This window comes from Prunus avium, chromosome 5 (genome assembly GCF_965620075.1).
Source record: "Prunus avium chromosome 5, drPruAviu1.hap1.1, whole genome shotgun sequence".
Taxonomy (NCBI): domain Eukaryota; kingdom Viridiplantae; phylum Streptophyta; class Magnoliopsida; order Rosales; family Rosaceae; genus Prunus; species Prunus avium.
Window position 1 is genome coordinate 12,767,892 of NC_142288.1, and position 26,005 is coordinate 12,793,896.

A 26,005-nucleotide genomic window follows, 5' to 3' on the forward strand; every position below is an offset into this window, starting at 1 on the left:
ATCAAAACAGCCACAATTGCGCTGTGTCTAAACTACAGTGTAAAAAATTTGAGACAATAATTTTTTTATTCTTGAATAAGATGATTTTAGTAACATTACAACTGTTAGAATTATCTACATTTATTTTCGTTTTGGTTACATTGAAGGAGATTGATCTCTTTTTGGCAAAAAAAAAGTAAAGAGATTGATCTCTTGACCTATTAATATATCTTTTTTTTAACACAAGCGATAGAATTATTCTAAATTAATATAATATACAGAAAGGGAATTCCGGGAATTCGAGCCTGAGTGTAAGGGGACGAGCTCATTCCTGGATAACTAACCTAACCTACAGGCTACGTCAACTTGACCTATTCTTATCATAAACATGGATAGAACAGGGATACAAATGAAAAGGAAAGTTTGGCGATTATTGTTTCAATTATTGAATGGATAAGAGTCAAGAATTTGATAGGAAAATGTAATTTAGAGACAATTGATGGCTAGGGGTCATGTAAATGAAAATGAAATTTTGAGACAATTGAATGAGGACACATCAGTCAATTTCGTGGTGAGAAAAGAAATTGAATTAGTGGCTAAATTGTCGTACCCAGAAGAATCGTCTTGTTTTCAGAAAGCTCACATTAAATTCTTCCCATAATATATCAAAGGTGCAATGTTTTGATTAAATTCGTTTGACCTGGCAATATAATTTTGGTCCCACCTATGGTTAGCTCCTTCTAGCAGATAGAGATAGAGATGGGTCACCCAGTGAGATCATAATCTCACTTTTATGATATGCTAATGTAATTTTTTTAGCGTCAATGAAGTTTAGCCCAGTGAAAAGAACATTGACTTGCATATCAGTGGCAGTGATCTCAGGTTCAAACCTCCGTGACACCGTGGTAGTGTGTGTAAGAAACCCCTCTTCCGTTGTAGCTTATACTATCACTTGTATTAAAAAAATATACATACGTAATTTTTTAGCTATCATTCAAGTCATGCCACGTGTCGTGTAGCTCATAATCTGCCCAATTAAATGTATCAAAATGTGATGGCCAGCCACCGCTCTTACCTCTCATTACATGTGATCAGTTGGAGGTTAACATGTGGGGTTCAAATTATGACTGCAGAGATATATTCCTACCTAAAATGTCCTACCATGATATGATACCATGTGTTGATAGAAATGTACACCAAGGGTAGGTGTTATTTTGCCCATTTTAATATAGTTTGAGCCAAATTGATTGAAAATAATAATATGGGGGAGTAAGCGCCCAAAAAATGGAAATACAAAGCACCACTTGAGTAAGGTATTTACTTCTCTCCTCCTTTATTCCTTTTGTGCTTTTTCAAGTGCTACTTCTTGGAGCTACCAGACTCAACTTATTTTTATAAAAAATAAAATAAAATAAAATAAAAAATAAAAAATTCTTGCTGTCATCGTCAAGCCCCTCTTGGGAAAATCACATGACTTGCGTGACGGCTTCTCTGGACAATGGACAAGATAACGATCCGTTTCATCCATCCTTGATCCAACGCTTGACCCTGCCATATCAAGGAATGTGTTAAGTAAAACAAGTAAACTTTGTAAATGAGGGGAACCACACCATTCAAAAACACTGGGGAAAACATATGCTCATAGAGGCTACCATATTGGTAAAACATCAAACTGAGAATAAACAAATCAATAATCTTTTGGATTTTCTAATATAAATTAATTTAAAAACTCAGTACTGTATTTCTCCTATATTATAATTAACGACTACAAAGACAATCTGAAAGAAAGAAGCTAATTCATAACTTTCTCAAACACAGACTAAAAAGGCAAACCAGCACTTTTGGGGAACATGAGCTGGGATTTGGTACAGGTTAATTCAAAAATCAAGCAAGGAAATTATCTCCATATATAATGTAAAGTTGTAAACTGAGGGCCTTGGCATTCATAAACACCCAATTTATGAACTCATGATGGCCTATGTTGTTCTTCAGGAAAGGATGGCATGTTAGGTGCAAAGCTAATGTAGTCTCTTATGGCTAGTGATGATGCAATGTTAGATAGAAAGTATATCAAGGAGATGAGTAGAAGAAAGATCCATACAGTGTCAAGTACATCTTTGAGAGATCCTTCAGTCGAGCTACAGCAAGTCTGTGGAAAGTTGCTACCATGCCTAACCTAATGTTACTGAAAAAAAAATTATCCCAGCCGCTAAACACAACATAGACTTCATGTGGCCTCACCGGGTGGAGAATGCGTTGCATCAAGTTCATAACCATGAACAATTAATTCTATTCCAAAAAAAGAGCTTCTGACATAAAAGGGAATAAATTCCTCCAAAACCAGAAGTTCTGTATTACTTCTGACAGTTCGAACATCATCTGGAATCTAAAGGAAATAAATATTGTGATGATTATTTGTAAATGAGTGCATCGCGTCCAGGCCCCACACCAATGTAATGGACGGGTATGCCAACAAGTTCTTCTATCCTTTCCACATACTGGCGTGCAGCCTTTGGAAGGTCAGAATAGTTTCTGACAGAAGATATATCAGACTTCCATCCAGGCAATACTTCATATTCCACCTAAACATTGAAAAACAACAGCATCAACAAGAGTTTGTCTTTTAAGATATCAAAAATATCCACCCAAAAACACAGAAAAACAATAGCATCAACAAAAGTTAAACAAAAACTTCATCTTTAAAATATCAAAATATAAGCAGGGGCTTGATAACTCGAAAAAAAGAGAGTATATATTTAGCAAACGATAAACAGCATATCCAAATAGAAGGGAGAGGCGAGGGCATGCCTTTAACTGCTCAAGATCACGAAGGTCTGCAGGGAATGATTTTATTGGTGTACCATCAATTTGTTTGTAGGCAAAACCCAACTGAATTTCAAGAAGATCCGACAAAACGTCAAGTTTGGTGAGATTGAGAGAAGAAAAGCCATTAATCTGACAGCAGTATTTCAGTGCTGCTATATCAAGCCAACCGCAACGACGAGGGCGACCAGTGGTTGTGCCAAACTCCTGACCAGCAAACCTAAGGAGATCGCCCCCTTTACCCAAGATTTCTGTGGGAAAAGGACCAGAACCAACTCTTGTAGTGTATGCTTTCACCTACAGAGACGAACTTCAAGTTAGCAAACATTACTTCACCATCTCAATTGGCCTTTGTACTAAATGCAAGAATACATGTCATGAAAAAATAGATTTAGTTGGAGATACTGTTTACTCATGGAATTGATCCCTCTAACCCCATCTCATTGAGGCAATGTGAGGATGACAATGATGACACCAGTAAAATGAAAATCAATTACGCGACTACAAGAGTGACCTTCTACTTACCACTCCAACCAGATCGCCTAGAACTCTGGGAGCAATGCCAAGACCGGTGCAAATTCCACCGGCTGAAGGACTAGAGGATGTTACAAAGGGGTAAGTTCCAAAGTCAATATCCAACATTGTTGCCTGACCCCCTTCGACCAAAATCTTTTTCTTCTCAGAGATGGCTTCATTCACGACAAACACTGTATCTGCAATGAAGGGTTCCAATCTCTCAGCAAATCGCTTATACTTCTCAACTTCTTCTTTGAGCACATGAGGACCATAGTCAAAACCTTGGAATCTTGATGCCGCATCTGATAATAGAAGATCTAGCTTCTGAGGGAAAGTATCCATGTGCCTCAAGTCACTGACTCGAATGCCATTTCGGATAACCTTGTTAGAGTAACAAGGTCCAATACCTCTCTTGGTAGTGCCAATGAAAGATTTAGCAAGCTCATATTCTCGAAGCCCATCCACTACTTGGTGGAAATCGAATAGGAGGTGAGCACGATCAGAGACCAATATCCTTCCCTTGCAGGAGACTCCATTAGATTCAAGGCCATCAATCTCCTTAAAGAGACCAGGTAGATGCACCACAACTCCATTCCCAATAACACAAAGAGTCTCTTCATTAAGGATACCTGAGGGAACAAGGTGAAGTGCAAACTTCTTTCCCTCTGCATTGTAAATGGTGTGTCCAGCATTAGCTCCACCCTGAAAAGATACAAAAACCAATCAGGAAACCACAAAATTTGGCTATAGAAATGAGAGTTTTCTGTTACCTGACAACGAGCAACGATGTCAAAGTGTTGGGCCAAGATGTCGACAAGTTTGCCTTTACCTTCATCTCCCCACTGGCAGCCCAACACACCTGAGACCTGGGTTAGTGACTCAATTCGACTTAGCCCCTGGTTGGGGGACCCAGACACACTTAGAGATGAGGGAGGGGCAACTGAGGGCTTCACCGAGCATACCACAACATTTCTGGGACGCTGGAGGTGAATGGGCCCATGGTAGTGGGGCCCCAAAGAGCGAGGCTTGGAGAGTGGATTGGAGTCGAGAAATGTGAACGACGAGAGGTTGTTCATGGTGAACCGCTGAGGTGAGAAAGAAAATGTTTAATCAATGTCAATTCAAACTTAAAAGACATTGGTTTTAAGCAATTGAAGATAACACACATACAATAAAAAAAAATAAAAAAACAATGCTAACTATTATTATTAGGCCAATAAGAACAGAAGAACTGCGAACTTTACTCTAAACAACTAGAAAACATAAAAAATTGCAATCCCCTTTCTTTTTGTTGTGGGGTGGGAGAATACTAACATTTTGTATGATGAACGGTTAACAATAAAACATTTGAGTTGCATTAGGATTACAGTTAGCCAGACAGGTAAAATCAACCAAGACCAGAATTACAACAACAACAACAACAACAACAAAAAGCAAAAATTTCATTCTCATAGTACAGAAATCATTTTTTTGTAGACAAACTACATTTTTGTAAACAACCAACTTATTACTGATGACTTAAAATGTTGCTACTTAATTCTAAAACTTCGTACTAACCAACAGAACTGAGTGGGACAAAGTTGGTTGGTGGTCAGCTTACTTTAGAATAGAAGCTTCTGTAATTATTAGCTATGGCAATGAATCTCTCAATAGAAAAGTTAATCCCTAAACATCACCACTGCAAATACATAAGAAAGAAGAAATAAACCCTAAATTTTCAGCAGAAAAACTGGGAGAAAATTCATTTTGGCCCCTTGAGCACAAGTAGCAAATCAACTTAAAAATCTTTCTTTCTTTTTTTTTTTTTTTTTGGGTCAAAAATCTTTCTTTCTTTTGTGTTATAACTTTTCATCCATTCTGCATTTAGTGGTTGCAGAAAAAAGGAAAAATATACTCCATTGGGCATAAAACCAAACCCACCCAACTTAAATTCACCGTTTCTCATGCAATAGAAACAAAAGTGAAACGGCATAACAAATGAAAAAAAAAAATTGTACAGAGCTCTAGTCACTCAAACACGAAAAAGGAATCAATAATAAAACTTACAAAAATGTAAAATGCGAAAGGAGGAGGCAGCGATAGAACAATTAATACATCTAATCAACAAAAACCAATTACCAACCACACGACCAAGTAATTCAAGGAGCAGATGCAAAGTAAGTGAAGAAACAGATGCAGTTGAGAAGAAGATGAGTTAAGATAAAACAAATTATAAAAAGAAATACCTCGTGAAGCAGATGCAGTCGAGAAGAAGAGGCTGGACCTGGTGGAGCAGAACTTTCTTCTTTTTCTTTCCTCTTCTTTCTTCTTCTTTCTTCCTTCTGGTGCCGGCGTTCTTCTTGCTTACAGTGGAAAAGAAGCGGCTGGGGTGCTGGGTGCTGGGTGCTGGGTGCGATTAAAATTACGTTTTAAAAATTACCTTTTGACCCTATATTTTCTATAACTTCAAACTGACCACAACATTTTATAAATTATTTCAATATAACCTAGGGGTGGGCATCGAGACCGGAAAACTTGAACACCGAGCCGCACCATATGGAAAAAACCATGTTGACTAAATAGTCAACAAACTGGCATAAAATCGGACTGGATCGATTCAAACCGATTCTGATATTGGCTTCACAACTTACAAAACTAGACTAGATTGAATTGAATCGACTGCATATTTTTTATTATTTTTAAAAAAATTATTTTAAGTCCAATGCTAAATTTCTAATCTCATAACTAATATTTCCCCAAACTCAACTTCAAAGCATCTTTCTTTTCTAGGCTCAATAATCTCTCTTTGCATGAAATTGGATCATTTATGAATTTTTAAGCCTAAAAAATAAAATTTTAGTTAGAATTTGTAAATATATATATATATATATATATATATATAATATCCGATTCGAAATCAGAAAAACTGAAATTGGTTTAAATCGGACCGGAGGTTTTATAAATTTTTTTCACCAAAATCAGACCGAACCGCAATAGTACCAATTTCTATTTCGGTGTGAGGTGAAAATCAAACCAAATCGAACCGCGCCCACCCCTATCATACACTGCTCATATAACCTTTGCATATCAAGGATGTATTAGCCCTGTATCCGGTGGTCGACAAAACAAGAAAAGTCAACAATGCTTGTATTCGTGTATCACACTCGTATTTGTTTCTTATACGTGTCTTCCCTTGATTCTTGCGTATCAATGTTGCATTAATGGTCTATAGTGGCGAACACACGACAGGACAAGAGGGGTCAGACGATGCCTTGGAATGCCTAAAAATTGGTTGTGGATTCCACCAGCGACCCCTTGGCCAGGTGCACACCAAGTGCTTAATGAAAGTCCCCTTCCCCTTTGTCCTTCACTGCGCAGCTCCTAGCTGCTGTGCGCAAGGGCTTAATTTATTTTTTTTTCAAAGCTCTTGGCCAAATGACTTCGTTTGGTCCATGCTCATCAAATGTTTTTTTTAATGACATGCAATGGCGGAATCAGGAATTTTTTTAGAGGTGTGCTAAAATTTTAATTTTAATTTTTTGTATAGAAGATCTATATAAACAATGAGAACCAATTTTTTTTTTTTTTTGGGGTATGCTAATTGATACAATAAGAACCAAGTGGGAATCAGAAACTGAAACTGTGGGAAGCAGAAACACGAACAAAAGTACAATTCATAGCAGTAGCATATCCAAAAAATGTACACAGAGGCATAAACACAAAAGCTTTGTTGCACTTGTAGATCTAAATGCTAACCTGTAAATCGGAAGAAGAAGAAAAGAGAAGAAACAATGGTTCCCACTCACGTGGCCTCCAAACCACAAATATATTGCAAGTATGTGACTTTGTGGGCCAACTAGCTTAACAAATGGTGGACTAATATTCGTGGGGAGTAGGAAATATCTTATAAAATTTGCACCAAATTAGTATTTTATTAAATCTTGCACCAGGCTGAAGCCCACTCTAGTCTACATGTAGTTCCGCCCTTGATGACATGGCCTCAAAACTACATCATTTTGGGCTAGGTAGCACCCCTACCCCCTTTCAGTCCCTCTCAAACCCCAGGCCCCAAGCCCCAACCTCCACCACCACTTCGTTAGCACCAACCACATCATGCCGGTAGCCATCGCCAACCACATTTATGGAATGAAATTTTTGATATGATATTGTTATGCTTCTGTCATATTGATATGAAATTTATTGATTAGAGTTTATATTTGTTATGTTTCGTACTGATATTTATTATTATTTTTTTATTGATAATGTTTTGTTTTGTTTTGATTAATATGATAAAAAAAAAAAATTACTAATAATGTTATGGTTTTTAGTGTTATTTTATACTTAAAAAAGTTTTGGAACTTTTACAATGTGACCCCTTGGTCGGAGAATCCTAGATCCACTACTAATGGTATATTTTTCATATTTGCTTATGCAATGGCATGTTTACCAATAGGGGTGGGCACAGTCTGGTTCGGTCCAATTTTCATCCCAAATTGGAATTGGAATTGGTACTACTCATCCGATCTGATTCGATTTTGTTTTGACCAAAAAATTATTTGATTCGATTTGCTCATACACCGGTTCGATTTTTGATTTTGAATAAACCCAGCTTAAATTTTATTTTTTGGGCTTAAAAATTCACAAATAGCCCAATTTTTTGCAAACGAAGGTGATTGTGCCTAGAAAAGAGAGGTGATTCGGAGTTGGGCTTGGGGAAAGATTAGTTATGGGCTTAGAAATTTAGCATTGGGCTTAAATATTTTATTAAAAAATAAAAAATACATAACCATCTTAGTCCGGTCCGATCTGGTCCATTTTTTCACTACAAGAACCGTAACATGACCAAACCGGTCTACTATGGTTTTTGGTCAATTCGATTTTTTACGGTTTTTTTAAGCCTAATTTGGCTCATTTTTCCTATTTGAATGCCCACCCCTATTTACTAATCTGAAATCGGATTATGAGGAATTGAATTTAGAAGGGGTTGGATTGAGGAGAGTTAGATTTCGGATTCTTATTAAAGTTGTGTACTAAACCTTGTGGAATTGGGGTTGGAGTGATACTAATTCCTTATAAGTTGTTTACTAAATTCACATGAATTGGAATTGAAACCAAATTAATAACTAAAATGCCCTTGTTATTGGGTTAAAGTATATGGCAAATTTAGAATTTTAAAAATTGTGTGAGGATATAATGGGTAAAAAAGATGAATTCCTAATGAGTTCTCCAAAAATACCCTTACCACTTTACGATGATTCCAGAATACCCCAAACCCTAAAAAAAAAATCAATGATTAATTGTTTATTAATCACCGTTGGAAAAAGCAAAATTTTTCCCTTTTCTCCTTGGTTGCTAGCGTCTACTTGTCTTGTTATGCTTCTTATCACTACGGTATATTTGTTTTTTGTTTTTTTTCTATTGTATTCCTTATATTATTATATACTAGTTTTTTCATCACTCGTCATATGGTATCTTATATTATACATTAGTTATAAAATAAAGTTTTGTCAATCTTCTTTTTTACAAGTGACTTAGGTAAAAAATACATATATTTATATGTGCAAGACATTTTAGTAATTAAATTAGTTTAGGTTAAAAATAACAATGAAAATCAACTTCATTCAGCACCGATTCTATATGATTAGTAAACAACTTTACTGGAATGATTCTTCCTATACCGATTCATTACTTCCTTGATTCCTAAATTCCCCGATTCCTTATTTTCTCAATTCCTGGTAAGTAAACGACCCCTTTGTGTGGGTCCCACTCACATTTTCATTCCTCCATGTAAAGTAAACACATCAGTATCTGTAATAGGAATTTAATTCCGATTACGAATTAGTAAACATGCATGTTAATTAATTTGTTTGTGCATATCAGCCGATATTATTCACTAAACTCATATATAAGTTTTTAATGCCTTTTGGTATACAAGAAGCATATATGAGAGACAATGTTGCTCTATGATCTATAAAATACACATGATATAAGCAATTCAAACACATAGACCTGACTTGTACAAAACTTAGTGCAAATGACTACCATCTAGAATTAGGCATCTAGTACAGCTATCTGCAAAGTATACAGACATAATCTCAAAAGTCATTCAAGTAATTTCTGAAACACTTAGCATGCATACAAAGAACAAACAACTATGCAAAATCACATTCAGGATCAACACCATATTTTGCTAACCCAGAAACCCACCACTTGGGAAAAATTAAGGGATATCAATAGTCGTGGCAAAGCACCATCACTATATCGAATGATAAACTCAATATAAGGAATTCCATACAGCCTAAACACCTATAACTAAACTAAGTGGCAATTGTACCTCATGTGCAACTTTCCAAACCTTTAATTACCAAGTTGTTCAAGTCTTCTTGTGGATGGCAATAGTACCTAGATCGTCCAGCTATTCATCTCCAAGGCACCGTTCAAATCAATTGATGTGTGAATGAAGATTTTGATCTAAATCAAATCAGCTTCACCAAGTTCACACGGATAGTTTGATATAGCCAAATAGAATATGCTAGCCTAAATTCTGATTATGAGAATGATATGCAAAGTTGAAAGCCATATTAAAACTGAGAAAGATTTTAAAGATTATAAAAACAATGAAAAATCATTTTCTGACAATGAACACTCTAAAAAATCGGAGCAACAATTTCGCAAAAATAAGTGTTGAGAGAATAAAATTGCCTATCACTAAACCCATGTTTCATAAATGACTTTTCAATAAACGCCAAGAAAAAAAATCAAGAACCCATGAACTCTCTCTCATAGACCAACAATTGGATAGATTTGGGCAAGCCTAAGAGATTGGCAATCAGGATTCGTGAAAATTAAAATTGGCTAGACCAGATCACATGGACAAAATTTTAGTGTAATTGGTTAGTAAGAAATCACTAGTCAAGTGAGTAAAAGCAATTAAATTTAAATACAAAATTTGGGATAAGTTCAAAACTGAAAACAGAAGTTGGGTGCAGTCCACATATTTGTTGTTGTTGATCTAAGTCCTTTGACTCAATGTTCCACGTATACTCAGTCGAAAACGTAAACATACCTCTTCACAATGTATACCAACCCAAAACCCTACCTATGCCTTAGATTAGGTACATCACTAAACATCCTCCCACGTTACCACTGGTTTACCAGGTACATTAGAAAATACTACCAATATGTTAGGTACATATCTCGTAGTTACTTAGTAATCATGTACATTATCTCATATTTACTTGGTAATTAGTTACACTATCTCATACTTACCTAATAATCATGTAATTGTAGTGGCTGGGTACTACGTCAGAGAGTTGTTGGCACATGTGGATGGAGATCGGTAAAGCAAAGCGATAGAGAAAGGAGGGTATAGGGCACTGCTTGGGTTAGTTCGAAGAGAGATAAGGGGGAAAATAGAGAAAAGAGGGAGGTTCAAGTTGTTTGGGTTAGTTCGTTGAAGGTTAAAGTCATTGATGGCCAGTGGCTTACGTCTTCAGTGATCGGAGTTGGGTGTTTGCCAAATGGAAAGAGAGAAAGTGGTTGAACCTCATTGAGTTAAAGAGTTGGAAAGTAAAAAAATGGTTATTTACATTGACACCCCCTAAGATTTCAAAAATAACACTAACACTACCTGAGGTTTCAATTTGTTTTCACAAAATCCTTTTCTTTAATTTTCCGTCGAAGAAACGATTTCATTAAAAAAAATTCTTCAATTGACAAAATTTCTTCAATTGAAAAAATTTACTCACTTATTAGACCTTAAAGGTGTATGTGTAATCTAATCTCAAAGGTTAACATTGTCACTCGGAGAAATTTTTTTAATGTCATCAACAATTTGTAGGTGGAAAATTGACGAAAGAGGTTTTGAGAAAACAATTTGAAACCTCAAGGGGGAAAACACCAAAAACCTTAGAGTTGTTAGTGCAAATAACTCAAAGAAAAGAAATAAGGGGGAAGATAGAGTCGCAGATGGCCGGAGGTTTACAGCTCTGGTGATCAGAGTTAGTGTTTGCCAAATGGAAAAAGAGAAAGAGGTTGAACCTTACATGAGTTAAAAAACCAGTCGTTGAGTTAAAGAGTGGAAAGAAAACAAAGAGTTATCTACACTAACACCTCCCTGAGGTTTGTGGTGTTTTAATAAAACCTCTCAATGTTTTAGAAATTACACTAACACCATATGAGCTTTTAATATGTTTTCACAAAACCATTTTCTTTAATTTTCAGTCAAAAGAATTGATGATTTCATTAAAAAAATTTCTTCAAATGACAAAATTTACTTACCGATTAGACCTTAAGTGTGTACATGCAATCTAATCTCAAAGGTTAACATTGGCATTTGGAGAAACTTTTTTTTATGTCATCAACAATTTTTAGGTGTAAAAGTGACGGAAGGGGTTTTGTTAAAACAATTTCAAACCTTAGGGGGTGTTTGTGTAATTTCTAAAACTTGAAGGGGTTTTGTGAAAACACCAAAAACCACAAGGAGTGTTAATGTAAATAACTAAAAGAAAAAAAACATGTGTTGTTTTGTAAGTAGTGCCTGCTATTATCCCTAATCTCACTAACCTTATAAATATGCCAACACATTGTATAAATTGCAAGTGCACCCTTATTAGTGATGTAAGAGCAAGTCCACCGCAGCCCTTTTTGCCAGGGCAACAGGCCCCCCCAGCACGAATTGGACCTCCAGCGCAGGAAAAGCAGCCCGGGCAAGCCCTGGGTCCCACCAGCCCGGGCAAGCCCAAGGGCAGAATTTGACTGGGCTTCAGCCCGAAGGCGCTGATGTCATCAGTGACGTCAGCGAAGCAAATCAAATTTTTTTTTACCGTTGGCGCGTGAAATACACGCGCCAACGGTAAAAAAAAATTGATTTCACCGCGCTGACGTCAGCGACTGACAGCCCCCAACGGGCAGACGCCACGTGGCGCTTCCCAGATGCTTCGATCGTTTTTTGTCCAGAAATCCAACGGACTCGATTTTTTTGGGTTAAAAAAATGCGAAAAAAATTCAAAAAAAATACCAAAAAATACCAAAAAATTCTGGATATTTTCTCTATAAATACCTATCAATTTCATTCACATTCCACACCAATCTTCATATAAACTCTTCTCCTTCCAATTTATTTTCCATTCTACTCACATTTTTCTACTAGTTTCCATTTGTATCAAAAGATTAATGGCATCTTCTGTTGAAGCCGGAGGCGCTTGGACAACTGCGGAAGATATTGCGTTGTGTGAGTCTTGGGTGAAAGTTAGTCATTGCCCTATATCAGCAATGAAATGAAGTTTTCTCAAATGTGGAGAAAAATTCATGAAGAATTTTCTGAAAAATCCGGTTCGGCTCGGACGGAAATGGCCTTATCCTCCAGGTGGAAAATTTTGAATAGAGAGTTTGGGAAATGGAGGGATGCTTTGACAAAAGCGAGGGAGAACCTTCGAAGCGGTCAAAATCTTACGGATGAGGTAAAATATTTATAATTATTGTTTTATTTAATTTAATGTAACTTTTTTTTCTTACATATTAATTTATTTATATTTTGTTGCATAATCATTTTTTTATTTTGCAATTTTAAATTGTTAATATTTTCTTCCGTATTTATTGTTTTCTTGCATAATCATTTTATTTCTTGCATTTCTAATGTATTTATATTTTGTTGCATAATTATTATTTTTTCTTGCATTTCCAAATTATTTATATTTTCTCCCTTACTCATTTTTTGGTTACATTTCCATTTTTTTTAATAGATCATACAAGCACAAATGTGGTTCGGTGCCACGGGGCAAGGCAAAAAAAGTTTCCAAAATCACCAATGTTGGGAACTTGTGAAGAATTGTTCGAGATTCAAAATAATTTGCACTACTCCGCCGGTTGTGTTGAATGAGACGCCGCTCCACGATTCGCCGGCAACCGATTCGCCAGTGGACTCCCCAATGGATCAAGACTCACCACTCCCACGTGCGCCGAGACCTATTGGGAGAAAAGCAGCAAAGGCGAAGAAAGGGAGCACTTCGAAGAATGAATGTGCACAATTTTTGGAGCAAATTGCTAAAAATGGTGCACTGAGACTTGAGAGAGACTTGAAAAGAGAAGAAGCAGACAAGGCACGAGCTGAAGCATTTGCAATTGAAAGGCAGCAGGCACAAGAACAAGACATGGAGGATAGAGAGATGAAAATCATGGCCATGGATACCACCCATATGTCTCCTGAAACAAAGTCCTATTGGAAGATGAAACGAAGGGATGTGATGAGAAGAAAACTTTTCCACGACGACGGACCTAGCAATACGGATTGGTTAAATTATCAAAACAATTAGGTTGGATTGAAAGATTTGTCGTATGTATGGAGAATTGTTGTATTGTTTCCCTTTTATTCAATAAAGAAAGCATTAAATAATATGAATATTTATTATAAATATTTGCAAATGAAAACAAAGTTTAATTAAAAACAAGACACGTGGCAACCAAAATTAATGGTTTAAAGTATAAAAAAATAGGAAATAAAGTACAATGAATAGTATTTGCCCTTGCCCTAGCCTTTTGGGGTGGAACCAAAAAAGGCAAGGCTGCCACTATTCACGTGAATAGTGGCAGCCCTTGCCTTGCCTTAGCCCTTGCCTTAGCCCTTTGGGGTGGACTTGCTCTAAAAAGCCGAATAGATTGAAAAAAATAGATAACTTGTGCCTTAAGTAACATGACTCCTAAAAATCAAACCATTATGTTCCGAGTGGGGAGCTGGCTCTTAATTGGTTACATATTTTTTTTTTCTTTCTATGCATTGAGTGAGCAACGACTTTAATGTTTATCTAATACAAAAGAAATAAGGAATTGAATTAGTTTGAAATTGAATGCAACAGAAAATAGTAAGAATAACTAGTTACCGAGCATAAATCCAGTCTGAATCACAATTTTGAGAATTATGTCGAGAGAGAGAGAGAGAGAGAGAGCCTCTCATTAATTTTGAATATTCTTTATGTTGACCTTTGACCTAACTTGACTAAGTTTTCTGGGTCTTCTTGCTTTGACCCATGAACATATTTCTTACTTGTTTTGGTTCTCCTTTAATAAATAAGAAAACACTGGCCTTCACTTTTTTGGGTAATAAAACACTGAAATTCTCTTAAATAATCAGAGCCTCATCAGCCCATTGTCCAAATTTTGACTGGCCCAAACCCAACAGCTACAACCTCTCATCAATGAACAGAAAAAAAAGACACAAGCAAAAGTAAAAAGCCCCTGTCTTTTCTAACGTATGCAAGACTGTGTAAAGGACAGTGAGATTACCGTATCCAAGAAGAAAAGGTTGAGGTTTGGCTTCTTGTTATGTTCCCAATGGTGTATTCTCTGTTCATCATCCGAAATATAAATTAATATTTACCTCCCAGAGGGTCCGCAGTCAAATCACAAGTGAAAACTACCCTTGAATTGAAGAAGACTTGTTGTGGCGCCATTTTTTCAAAATTCCCCCGCAGTCCGCTTTTGCCCACAGGTTTTTTTTACTTTCCGAAATTAATTAATTTAACCCATCCAGCCAAGTCCCCATAGTTTCCTGTACTTTCCATCTTCTCTTTAGTTTCCTATAAATCATCTTACTTTCTTTCTCCTCAATAAATTTGAGTTCCCCACGCACGCACACAATCTCACTGACAGCCCCATATAACTCTTTTGTCCAGACGGGAGAGAATACGAAAAGGTTTGAGCGAGTTTTGAAATTTGGGTTGTGATGGCGAGGAGAGGAAGAGGAAGAGGAAGAGGCAGAGGCAGAGGCAGAGGCGGAGGCAGAAACGGGTCAAAGCAAGAAGACCCAGAAAGCCACAGAGACCAAGAAGTCCAGGAAACTCACGAGAATGGTGTCTCAGAAAACGGTACCTTGGAAAAGGAGGAGACTTTGGGGAATCAAAGTGATGGGTCAAAAGGGGTTGCTGAGACTATGAAGAAGAAGAAGCGTGGCAGGAAGAGTAAGAAAGATTTGGAGGCTGATAAAGTGGAAACCATAATGGGGAAGGAGGAGCTTAGTTTGGAAAAACAAAATGGAGAGGAAGGGGAAGGTAAAGGGGTTGCTGAGACTATGAAGAAGAAGAAGCGTGGCAGGAAGAGTAAGAAAGATTTGGAGGCTGATAAATTGGAAATCATAATGGGGAAGGAGGAACATAGTTTGGAAAAACAAAATGGAGAGGAAGGGGAAGGTAAAGGGGTTGCTGTGACTATGAAGAAGAAGAAGCGTGGGAGGAAGAGTAAGAAAGATTTGGAGGTTGATAAAGTGGAAATCATAATGGGGAAGGAGGAGCATAGTTTGGAAAAACAAAATGGAGAGGAAGGGGAAGGTAAAGGGGTTGCTGAGACTATGAAGAAGAAGAAGCGTGGCAGGAAGAGTAAGAAAGATTTGGAGGCTGATAAAGTGGAAATCATAATGGGGAAGGAGGAGAACAGTTTGGAAAAACAAAATGGAGAGGAAGGGGAAGGTAAAGGGTTTGCCTTGTCTGAGAGGGAGAGCCGAGGAAGGAAGAGAAGCAGAGATTTGGGGAACTCTGATGAAAGTTTGAGAAGCAAGTGGGCAGGTTATTCGCTGAGGCCTGTAAAAGTTCCTCTAATGCAAGAAGAGCAAACAACAAATAAGCATTCTAAAAAAGTAAGAAACCTGTTACTCCCTGTTTATGCCTTTTGTTGTCACTATTGTTGATTTATGTAATTGCTGATTTTGGTTTTTAACAGTTTGTTGAGGAGCAATCCTTAATGTGCCATCAATGTCAGAGGAATGACAAGGGCAGGGTTGTTCGCTGCAAAAGTTGTAAGAGAAAACGATATTGCGTTCCTTGCATACAGAACTGGTATGCATTTATCTGCTTCATCTTTCTTATTTATTTCTGATTACCAACTGGTAAAATATGCTGGATTGTTTGAGTTTGTTTTGTTGGACTAGCCAGGTTTCTTTGAAGTGAGTTTGCCTCAGTAGAATCCAGTAAATAAGATATTGTATTTCATTTTGAACAAGGGGATTATGGAATTTTTTTATTAAAAAATTGGTGATAGTTACATATGAAAGTTGCAGAATAGGGCCTTATCCTTTTTCCTTTTTAAAAAAAAAAAGTTTTGGTGCTTGGGTTTTATGCATGATATTAGTGGTAATCGAAGTCAACTGAGCACTCGTTTGGGAGTGCTTTTGAAGCAGCGAAAAGCGCTTCTAAATGGGCAAAAGCGCTTCTGTCTTTTAAAAATGGTGTTTGGCAAAAATTGCAAAAGCGCTTTGGGTGAGATCCAAAAGCACTTGGAGTGGTTTTGGAAGAAGCACTTGAGAGGTGCTTCTTCTTAAAAGCGCTGTAGGACAAAAACAAGGGAAGCACTTGGCTCCCTTTAATGAAACTTTTAAAATGCCAAAAATACCCATATTTAATTTTTTTAAATGCCAAAATACCCTCCCTTTCTTTCTTTTTCTCTCTCTTTTTCTCTTAATGATGACCAAAGCAAAGTCATTTCCTTTCTTCTTGTATTGTTCTTATTTACGAGCTTCCCAACAGTGTTATTCAAAATTTTGAGGTGGTTCTTGCCAATTCCTTTTTAATTTCATATATTACGCCCACATGTCCACTAAACTTTTACACATCAAAGTATGCAGGGTACAATTTGGTTGTTGGAACTTGGATTTCCTTTCATGCTGTTGCTGCAAACCTCATCTTTCCTCAAACTTTTTCTAGGTTTTTTTTTATATCCTCTTGAGTCTCACTTATGTCTACAGATTGTGTTGTTATTTTAGATTTTCTATGAATTTATTTTGGGAATTTCATACTTTTTAAAGTCATGTTTTTATTTTGGGATCTTATGAATTTTTATTTTCTGTGTTTATTATAATATTTTGGGATTCTTTAAATTTTTTTTAAAGTACTTTTAAAAGCGCTTTTACTGTGTTAGCCAAACACTCAACAAAATATAAAAAACGCTTTTATGTAGTGTAAAAGCACTTTTAAATGTGACATCCAAACGACAAACTGCTTCTTTGTAGAAGCGCTTATGTCATAAGTGCTACTGGCATAAGCGCTATTAGCATAAGTGCTTCGGAAAGAAGCACTCCCAAACGAGCCCTGACTCACACGGAATATGGGGTGAGTTTTGCACTTTCTTAGAAGTAAATACTTGAAAAATTGTAGGGTCTAAGTCTACTGAGGAATGGCAATTGAGTAACAAGGTTGTGAAAACTTATATAACTTGCTTACCTTGAGTACTAATAGTTTCTGCTCTCTGGTTCTTTGTGAATAATATGCATTTGACTAAGCCTGAAATCAAGCAACATGTTCTTTTACTTGGTAAGATGCTCATACTTGTTAAAGGCCTTAGAATCAAATTTTAATGGATGAAACCTGGTGTCTGTTCAGATTGGATGTGGCTTTAATAGAGGTCTCTGTGTATGTCTGGTTGCAAATCTCCAATTATTTTGACACACCAACTATCTTTGCATAGTTTTTGTGAGTTTTTATTGTCAAGTTTTGTACTGTCTAGGTATCCTCAGACATCAGAGGATGCCATTGCTGAGTCTTGTCCAGTATGCCGTGGAAATTGCAATTGCAAAGCATGCTTGCGCATAGATGTACCTGTGAAGGTCAGTTTCTCTCTTTGTGTGCAAATCTCCTGAGTTATATGTCAGTAAAGTTTGATTAGATTTATTGGTTTTATTGCAGAATTTGACCCTGGATTTTAAAATTGAGGAGGGTGAAAAAGTTGAGCACTCTAAATATTTGATTCATACATTGCTTCCATTCTTGAAAAGAATTAATGATGAGCAAGTTATTGAGATGGAGATGGAGGCTAGGAGACAAGGTACATTCTTTCTGTCTCTTTCACACAGGTGTTGGAACTCATTAGAGGATTAACTCTTGTTTCTCACCACCTTGTGTTTCGATTCTGAGGCAAGGAATAATTAGTCTAATAATTAAAAGGGCATGGTTGTAGGTTTGTGTTCAGGTGGCTACATGTGTGTGTATATATATATTGTGGGGGAGAGAAGGGGGTGCTGATTAGAAGATGAATTCACATGATTACAAAAATTGTTTTTTTACTGAGTGAAGAGAAGCATTCTGCAAATGACGCTGCCACACACACACACAGAGGCTTATAGCTATACTCTTTGCTTTTCAATGGTTTACAATCATTTGTGTAATTGAGTATTGAGCTAGTGGGTGTTATTGCTGGTTCTTTGTTGGGGTTTGTTTCTATTGATATGTGAGATTAGAAGAGAAAACATGCAAAATTATCTTAGTTCATGAAAGATGTGACCACCGCCATCTGAGTCCTACAACACAAAATATTAATGTGCTTTTACCTGTTTTTAATTTTCATTTTGGACATTCTTTGGGACAGGTTTAACTCTTTTGGAGCTAAAGACAAAAAAGTCAGATGTAAAAGCTAATGAGCGTGTGTATTGGTAGAGCCATTACCTGGAATATATTCTATATTACATTTATTCTGCAGTCTGATTAATCATTTGATATTAATTTTGTTTATTTCTTTGTCAGCAACAACTGCAAAACTTCAATTTTTGATCTTCACAGAACCTGTCCTAGTTGTTCATATGACCTTTGCCTCAACTGTTGTCGGGAGATCCGAGATGGACACTTGCAGGGAGGTGGGGACGAAGTGATTATGGAATATGTCAGTCGGGGCCTACACTATTTGCATGGTGGAAAGGAAAAGGTGGAACTGCCTCCAGAAACTAGCCCCAAGTGTTCTGGAAGGTCAACATTTGAGTGGAAACCAAACGAAGATGGAAATATTCCTTGCCCCCCAAAGGACATGAATGGTTGTGGTGATGGTATTTTAGAATTGAGATGCATGTTTCCCGAAAATCACATCAGGGAGTTGGTAAAGAAAGCAGAAGAAATAGACGAAGCTTACAATCTTATGCGTTTAAGTGAAACTTTGACAGAAAGGTGTTCATGTCTCAACTCTGTGGATGATGTTGGCTCAAGCAGCACTAAATCAAGGAAAGCAGCTTCTAGAGTTGCTTCTGATGATAACTATTTGTACTGTCCAAGGGCTGGAGATATCCAACGTGATGATTTTAAGCATTTTCAGTTGCATTGGTTCAGGGGTGAGCCCGTAATTGTGAGTAATGTGCTTGAAACTACAAACGGTTTAAGCTGGGAACCATTGGTCATGTGGCGTGCTTGTCGTCAGATGAAACATATTAAGCACGGTAGACATTTGGATGTGAAGACCATTGACTGCTTGGATTGGTGTGAGGTCAGTTATTCTCTGGTTTTGAATTGCTTACTACTATTTATAATTATATTTCTAATTGCTCACTGCTGGCTGTAATGATGTTTTAAATATGTTAACTTTTTAAAGTTATAGTGTGATAATATTTGAGAAATATCTGTATTCTGTACAGGTTTTTTCATCAATTTAGGTGGATATTTTGATGGTAGAAATTTTATAGGGGGGTTTGTTAATACTGCCTTGTGCAGTCTGAATAAGCACAAACACCTTTATGGTCACTGGTCTAAATCATAAATTGTTTATTTTCCTATGGCTCATGTGTTTTAAGTATTCTTTGTTGAGTATATATGTTGGACGAGAAAAAAGAATCTATTCAGATAGTTTAAAAATTATGAACACCAGTCTTAACATGGTTGCAGAAAATTTGTTCAGGGTAACTACATGGAAGGTTTTCAACTTGTCTCAGTCTCAGCTCATATGAATTAAATGATATGTGTTTAATGTGAAACAAATCATGTATATAATTATGTACCCAAAAACATTCACGTATAAATAAGCAATAAATTTCTTTTTGTTGATTTGGAATGCTAACCAACTAAATATTAGGCAGGGATCTAGATTTGTTTCTTTAATAATAATTCTAGAGCAGAATTGCCATTCAGATCTTCCTAATCAGGTTTTGAATATTGTCAAATGGGCTTTTCTTTTTACATGAAGTGATTCAACTGAACTAATCACCATCTTGGAAAGTTGAGCTCGAATGGGAAACCACTTAATGTAACGAGTTTGTAAGTGTGGTCAAACAAAGGAGTTGAGTGGATTTTCTTTTTCTATTGCATGTTTATACGAGGGATTTTGCAAATGCAAAAACCTTGTTTCTTCATGTTGTCAGAATCACAAACCTCCCTTTAGATTGATGTTAAGGGGGGTGGTCATTACCACTGGTTTTTTCATCATCTCAATCCAGTCGTTTTAAGATATTTGATAATCTGATTAGCACATTCTGTATTGTGTTTATTTATCATTTTTATGTGCTTGTTAGTCTCTTATGATAATCTAACATCATTTTAATTTGTCAGAAGTTTTTACTTCTTGATGGATTGTTTAGGGGCATTGTTCGTAATTTCTTTCCACTTTTGTCCTCCCGCTATAGTTATCACTCTCTTTAAAACTTGAACTGTTCTATGTTTATTGATGGTTTGATTTTGATAAGTTATATTAACTTGTGATGAAATGTAGGCGGATATCAATATACACCAATTTTTTACTGGATATTCGAAGGGCCGGTTTGATTGGAAAAATTGGCCTCAGATTCTGAAACTTAAAGATTGGCCGCCGTCTAATTTATTTGAGGAGCGCCTTCCTCGTCATGGTGCTGAGTTTATTTGTTGTTTGCCATTCAAGGAATATACCGATCCTCGCAGTGGTTGTCTGAACCTCTATACCAAATTGCCTAAGAAGTGTGAGTATTATGTAAAGCCAGACATGGGCCCCAAGACATATATTGCCTATGGTTTTGCCCAGGAGCTTGGGCGTGGAGATTCTGTAACCAAGCTTCACTGTGATATGTCTGATGCGGTAATCTTTCTTTTTCTCTTGTTATATTTTTATATATATTTTTTTTTTTTTGGGGGTTGGGGGGGTTGGGTTTTGTGTTTCTAGGGCTGCATGTGGTTTCTTTCAGAATGTAGTGGTCATTTAGGATGTGAGATGCATGTAATAAGCAATAACCAGATGAATTTATCTTGTGCATGCTGGTAGTGGTTGTGCTAATTACTGCCCATCTGAACTTTCTGGTTGGAGTCTTCACCTCAATATATATTGTAAATAAAGTCAATGCTCGGTCATTCTTTTGATTCAAACAAAAATTATATACTGCCGAGACATATCAGAAAATTTAAAATAGTTAGTTGCAAATTTCATATGTGTGACTGTATCCTTAAATGTCACTGTGACGAGTGCAGAATGTGTTTGATATGTCGTACTCATATGTTTGTCCTTTTGGTTTAGAATTACTGCATAATTGATGCAAGTAGGTGACAGAGGAGAATCATTTGAATTTGTTTCATTTATACTTCATGTCTTTACCACCCCCCCTCCTTTTCATATTATAACTTTCAGCATATTTTTGTCCTGACTAATTTGTTTCAGGTCAATGTTTTGACACATACTACTGAAGTGACCCTTACTCCTGAGCAACTTGCTACTATAGAAAAGTTGAAGAAAAAGCATATGGAGCAAGACCAAAGAGAATTTTTTGGAGATTGTCAGACTCGGGATGACTTTATGGATAGTGATAATCCTGGCAGTGGATCGTGTTCCAGGGATGCAAATGATAAAGAATTTTGTCTTGAAGTTGGTAATAAAAAAAGTGATACATCGTTTCAAGAGTTGGATAAATCAAATGTTGGGCATGATGGAAACTTTTCAAAGGGATCCAAGTCTGAAAAGAGCGTAGAGGAAAAATTAGATCATGATGAAAGTGGTGAAAATAGTGAGCATTCAATAAATACTGGGAATAAGTTGGAAGGGTCAAATGAAGCAGAAGGTGGTGCTTTGTGGGACATTTTCCGGAGGCAGGATGTTCCTAAGCTGGAAGAATACCTCAGGAAGCACTCTAAGGAATTCAGGCACATACACTGTTGTCCATTGCAGCAGGTAAATTGCTTAGTAACAATTCTAAAGCTAGATAATTTTTATCTCTTGAAGATAATGCTGCAATAGTAATGGTTTAGGCCTATTACATAAACAATTCTAAAGTGACATTGGTTGGTGCTCAAAGAAGTGAGTTATTTTTCTTTTTGTGCTTAGTATGTATTGATTTAGGCAAAATTTATTTGAGTTGGATTACTGCAGAAATCTATGAATAATTTGATATATGACTGAATATAAACTCAAGTCATTGATGGATTTCATGATGTGCACTTACACATTTGTGTGCCACGACATCTTGGTGTGGCTTAGAGTTTTCAATATAATTTGATTAACTTTACTTAGGTATTTCAGACTTCCATATGAGGTCTGTTTTAGGGTTTCCTTATTCGGGTTTGTATGGCCTCAATAATAGGTCATTTATCTGTAAATGGAATTTTTTGCTTTCTATTGATTGTTTCCCTTCTTTTACGGTCATTATAAATTGGCTTTTGGATCTTTCAGTGCACCTCCAGCCAATTTATCTTTATGAAAGTTTCTGCTTATGGTCATTATATTTTGTCCCCTGACTTGTATACTATTATTTTCTTTCAATGAAAGTTTCTTATGAAAAAATAAGGTTAATTGGCTGACTCACCAAATTTGATGAGGCTATTTAGTGGGATTCAGTAAAAGATGCCCTGCAATTTGGTAGTGCATGAAATCTTGCTTCCACTTTCAAAATTGTAGCCCATCTGATTTAGTGTTTCAGATAGGAAAGTTATTGACGTATTTATATATATATATATATATATATATATTGTTTTTATCTAGTTTTTCATCATATACTGTGGTCTTTTTGATGGTGTAGGTTATTCATCCCATACATGATCAGACCTTTTATCTGAATCTCGAGCATAAAAAGAAGCTCAAGGAAGAATATGGTTAGTTCATTAAATACTTATGAGTAATTGGATTCAAATTATATATCTTATGCTTTTGTGCGTTCTAATAGGAATTGAACCATGGACGTTTGTCCAAAAACTTGGGGATGCTGTCTTTATTCCTGCGGGTTGTCCGCATCAAGTAAGAAACTTGAAGGTAACTTGTTAAATGATATTCAGGTTTACTTTTGCATGTACTTGATGCTCTACCTTTTTGTTTTGTTTTGTTTTTTTAAAAGTTTATATCAGACCAGATCTGCATGTATTTAGTGTCAGAAATTTGTCTGTCTTAACTTTGCCTTCTATTAATTGCATTCTTTTATAGAATAATTTTCCTGTAAAGTCAAAGCATCAATGTATAGTTACAATACAATACATGGCCTTTTTTGATGAATTATTTAGAGATCCCTTCCTGGAATTGATTTTGTTAGCAATTTCAAGTGTGATAACTTATTTTTCCATGTATAATTGGGGAAAAAGAGAGACCGCATATCTGTTGAAATTTGTTATGTCCTAATCTTTTTTCATAGGCTTTCTATCTTAACTCTTATTAATCTTTTACTGAACATGCATTCTGAAAGGATATTTTTATTTATTCTTCAATGTAAAACTTTTCTTGCTCTGTTTGTGAAATATGAAATTCGTTTGTTTTGGTTTCCAGAGTCCAATGTATTTATTTATTTATTTATTTTCAGTCATGCATCAAAGTTGCGATGGACTTCGTTTCACCTGAAAATGTCAGCGAGTGCTTCCGCTTGACAGAAGAGTTCCGAAAACTTCCACAAAATCATAGGGCTAAAGAGGACAAGTTGGAGGTATGTAGATTTCTTTATTTTTAAAATAGGATGTCAATGTTGTTATATCAGCATGTTCTGATAAATGTTAAATACATTAGATGGGTAACCAGACCAACTGACATATCGCTTATTCTAATGTCGTGAGTTGCTTGGGTTTTTTCTTGATTTGGTGGGTTAGTGTGATTGTTCGAACTTATGCCTAAAATGAGCTTCTTTTTCATTATATATTTTTGTCATACACAGACAGACAGACAGACAGACAGACAGACAGAGACACACACACACACACACACGCATACTGATGTGTTCTGCTTTGAGTATTATCTAGAGACCTAATTAGGCGATCATTTCAGTCCTGGATGGTACAGATATAGGCTATTATGATATGCACACAAGAATTATATTATGCGAGACAAATTACAAAAGACTAATTCTTCTCCTCCTCTTGAAACAGGTCAAGAAAATGATTGTTCATGCTGTTAACAATTTGATGTCTTCAGATCAGAATGCAAGGTTAGTCGATTAGTACACTATACATATGTGATGCCTTTGGATAAGAATGCTAGTAAGCCTGTACTCAAAGGTCGGAGGTGTGCTGGTGTCTCAGTCTGGCAAAACCTGACAAGACTAGCCTTTCTTTATTATTATTTTTTTCTATTTTTCTTTTCTTACTTTGCTAATATCCAGATTAATAAAGTTACTAATCATACTTCCATTATGCATATAAGATTTAACATTTTGACAAATACAGTTTTGTTTGTTGATCTTCTGATCAACCATTTTGAGCAAATGATTTTGTTTCTTGATTTAACTACATACAAACATGCACACATATTCCTACTCATCGATGAGCGTTAAATGCACACATGCAAGCACACTCATAGACACAAACATAGACACTCATTGATGAACAAAGAAATTTATTCTCAGTAAAGTAGAAATCCAACAGCCCCTTATTAAAAAAAAAAGTACTTTGTTGAGATTTGAATATCAGTTTAAAAGGGTTCCTCCTGGTTTACCTGGTGAGTAGAAAATCAAAGTTTTCCGTGCGTGTGTATTGTATTGTACTGCTTGCAAAATGTAGACTGAAATCAGTTGCACAATAGCAAATATCTTAAAACACAGGCTGAAGTTTAACTTGTGTCAGTGGATTCTCCTGGAGTGCTGTTACTGACACGTTTTCACAAATGTAAGAAATGAATGTTTTCAATGGAATTTGAATGGAATGTAAGCTGCTAGTTGAGAAGGTCAGGAAAAAAGTGTTTTTCTACAGATATTAGGATGTAATTAGTTTATTCACTGTTGGAATACTATCAGCTTGAACATTGTTTTAATAAGTACTATTAATTTGTGTCTATTCTTGTGCACTTGAGAATATCTGTTGAGATGACTGGTTCTATATTTTTTGATTTCCAGGTCAAAGGAAACTGCAGACGCAAAGCATAAAAAATGCAAGTATTGAAGATGGTTGAACTGGGAAAGGTTCTTTTGAGCTGTGTAGGCTGCTGGATCATGCATGGTGATCTATGTCATAAGAACTATTGTCTATATTTTGCTACATATTAACCGATGATTGTGGTATTTTGTCCTCCATGCTCAAATTTTGTTCTTGCTGCTTGAGAGTTTTGGAGTTTCTACTGATTGGGTTATGTTTTACAGTCGTGTAATCTAAGTTATATAAGTAGTTTCTAATTGTATTATGTGAATCAATTGTGCCATTATTTTGTGTATTGTAAAGTGTAGTAGACACGATTGAAGATCTAGTAACCGGTTTAGTTCATTGGCCATTCTCTTTGTTTTTTTTTTTTTTTTTTGTTCTTTCAAGCACTCTGTTTCAAATTTCTTCTACCGTTATGTGATGAACTTGCCAATGTAAATTGAAATTAGTAAAATATAATTAATAAATTGCAAGCGTGATTTGGTGGTAAATTTCAGTGTTTTGATAAAGTCTAACTAAATTGCATGCAGACAATCAAATATTAAGGCTCTCATACATATGAAAACGAAAGTTAGATTTTACGAAAAATTATGCAGAAGCATAAAAAAATACCCCTCGCTCTAAACATTAAAAACCCAACAGTCACCTAATTTCCTCACTCAAGCTAAGAGCACAAAGGAAAGCAATATTTAAAG

General features: G+C 36.0%; 3 protein-coding genes across 4 annotated transcripts; 2 read left to right on the plus strand and 1 right to left on the minus strand.

Moving 5' to 3' along the window:
* Positions 1 to 1,352: 1,352 nt before the first annotated feature.
* On the minus strand, positions 1,353 to 5,704 carry LOC110755357 (adenylosuccinate synthetase 2, chloroplastic). The gene is made up of 6 exons (XM_088253094.1): positions 5,544 to 5,704; positions 4,089 to 4,403; positions 3,328 to 4,020; positions 2,788 to 3,099; positions 2,081 to 2,561; positions 1,353 to 1,527 (listed from the first exon to the last, which is right to left on the minus strand). The coding sequence occupies exons 2-5, from the start codon at positions 4,392 to 4,394 to the stop codon at positions 2,391 to 2,393; spliced, it is 1,482 nt and encodes a 493-aa protein (XP_088109220.1). The 5' UTR covers positions 4,395 to 4,403; positions 5,544 to 5,704; the 3' UTR covers positions 1,353 to 1,527; positions 2,081 to 2,390.
* A 6,874-nt stretch (positions 5,705 to 12,578) lies between these two features.
* On the plus strand, positions 12,579 to 13,624 carry LOC110755360 (uncharacterized). The gene is made up of 2 exons (XM_088253097.1): positions 12,579 to 12,758; positions 13,041 to 13,624. The coding sequence occupies exons 1-2, from the start codon at positions 12,591 to 12,593 to the stop codon at positions 13,608 to 13,610; spliced, it is 738 nt and encodes a 245-aa protein (XP_088109223.1). The 5' UTR covers positions 12,579 to 12,590; the 3' UTR covers positions 13,611 to 13,624.
* Positions 13,625 to 14,592: 968 nt separating this feature from the next.
* On the plus strand, positions 14,593 to 25,659 carry LOC110755359 (lysine-specific demethylase JMJ29-like). Of its 2 annotated transcripts, XM_021956536.2 has the most exons (14): positions 14,593 to 14,782; positions 14,967 to 15,922; positions 16,006 to 16,121; positions 17,785 to 17,884; positions 17,964 to 18,102; positions 18,643 to 18,706; positions 18,798 to 19,524; positions 20,740 to 21,078; positions 21,652 to 22,158; positions 23,003 to 23,075; positions 23,147 to 23,232; positions 23,771 to 23,890; positions 24,327 to 24,385; positions 25,289 to 25,659. In XM_021956536.2, the coding sequence occupies exons 2-14, from the start codon at positions 15,017 to 15,019 to the stop codon at positions 25,332 to 25,334; spliced, it is 3,282 nt and encodes a 1,093-aa protein (XP_021812228.1). In that variant the 5' UTR covers positions 14,593 to 14,782; positions 14,967 to 15,016; the 3' UTR covers positions 25,335 to 25,659. The 2 variants fall into 2 exon arrangements, with proteins under 2 accessions (XP_021812228.1, XP_021812227.1); XM_021956535.2 differs by lacking the exon at positions 14,593 to 14,782 and having other exon boundaries at positions 14,802 to 15,922.
* The last annotated feature ends 346 nt before the right edge of the window (positions 25,660 to 26,005 follow it).

Coding starts and splice junctions, on each gene's coding strand:
- LOC110755357 (XM_088253094.1), bottom strand. CDS start 4,394: ATGAACAACCTCTCGTCGTTCACATTTCTCGACTCCAATCCACTCTCC. Junction 3,100..3,327: donor TAGGCGATCTGGTTGGAGTG/GTAAGTAGAAGG, acceptor TCGTCTCTGTAG/GTGAAAGCATACACTACAAG. Junction 2,562..2,787: donor GTGATCTTGAGCAGTTAAAG/GCATGCCCTCGC, acceptor TTCAATGTTTAG/GTGGAATATGAAGTATTGCC.
- LOC110755359 (XM_021956536.2), top strand. CDS start 15,017: ATGGCGAGGAGAGGAAGAGGAAGAGGAAGAGGCAGAGGCAGAGGCAGA. Junction 18,103..18,642: donor GATGGAGGCTAGGAGACAAG/GTACATTCTTTC, acceptor TCTTTGGGACAG/GTTTAACTCTTTTGGAGCTA. Junction 24,386..25,288: donor TCTTCAGATCAGAATGCAAG/GTTAGTCGATTA, acceptor TTTGATTTCCAG/GTCAAAGGAAACTGCAGACG.
- LOC110755360 (XM_088253097.1), top strand. CDS start 12,591: ATGTGGAGAAAAATTCATGAAGAATTTTCTGAAAAATCCGGTTCGGCT. Junction 12,759..13,040: donor GTCAAAATCTTACGGATGAG/GTAAAATATTTA, acceptor TTTTTTTAATAG/ATCATACAAGCACAAATGTG.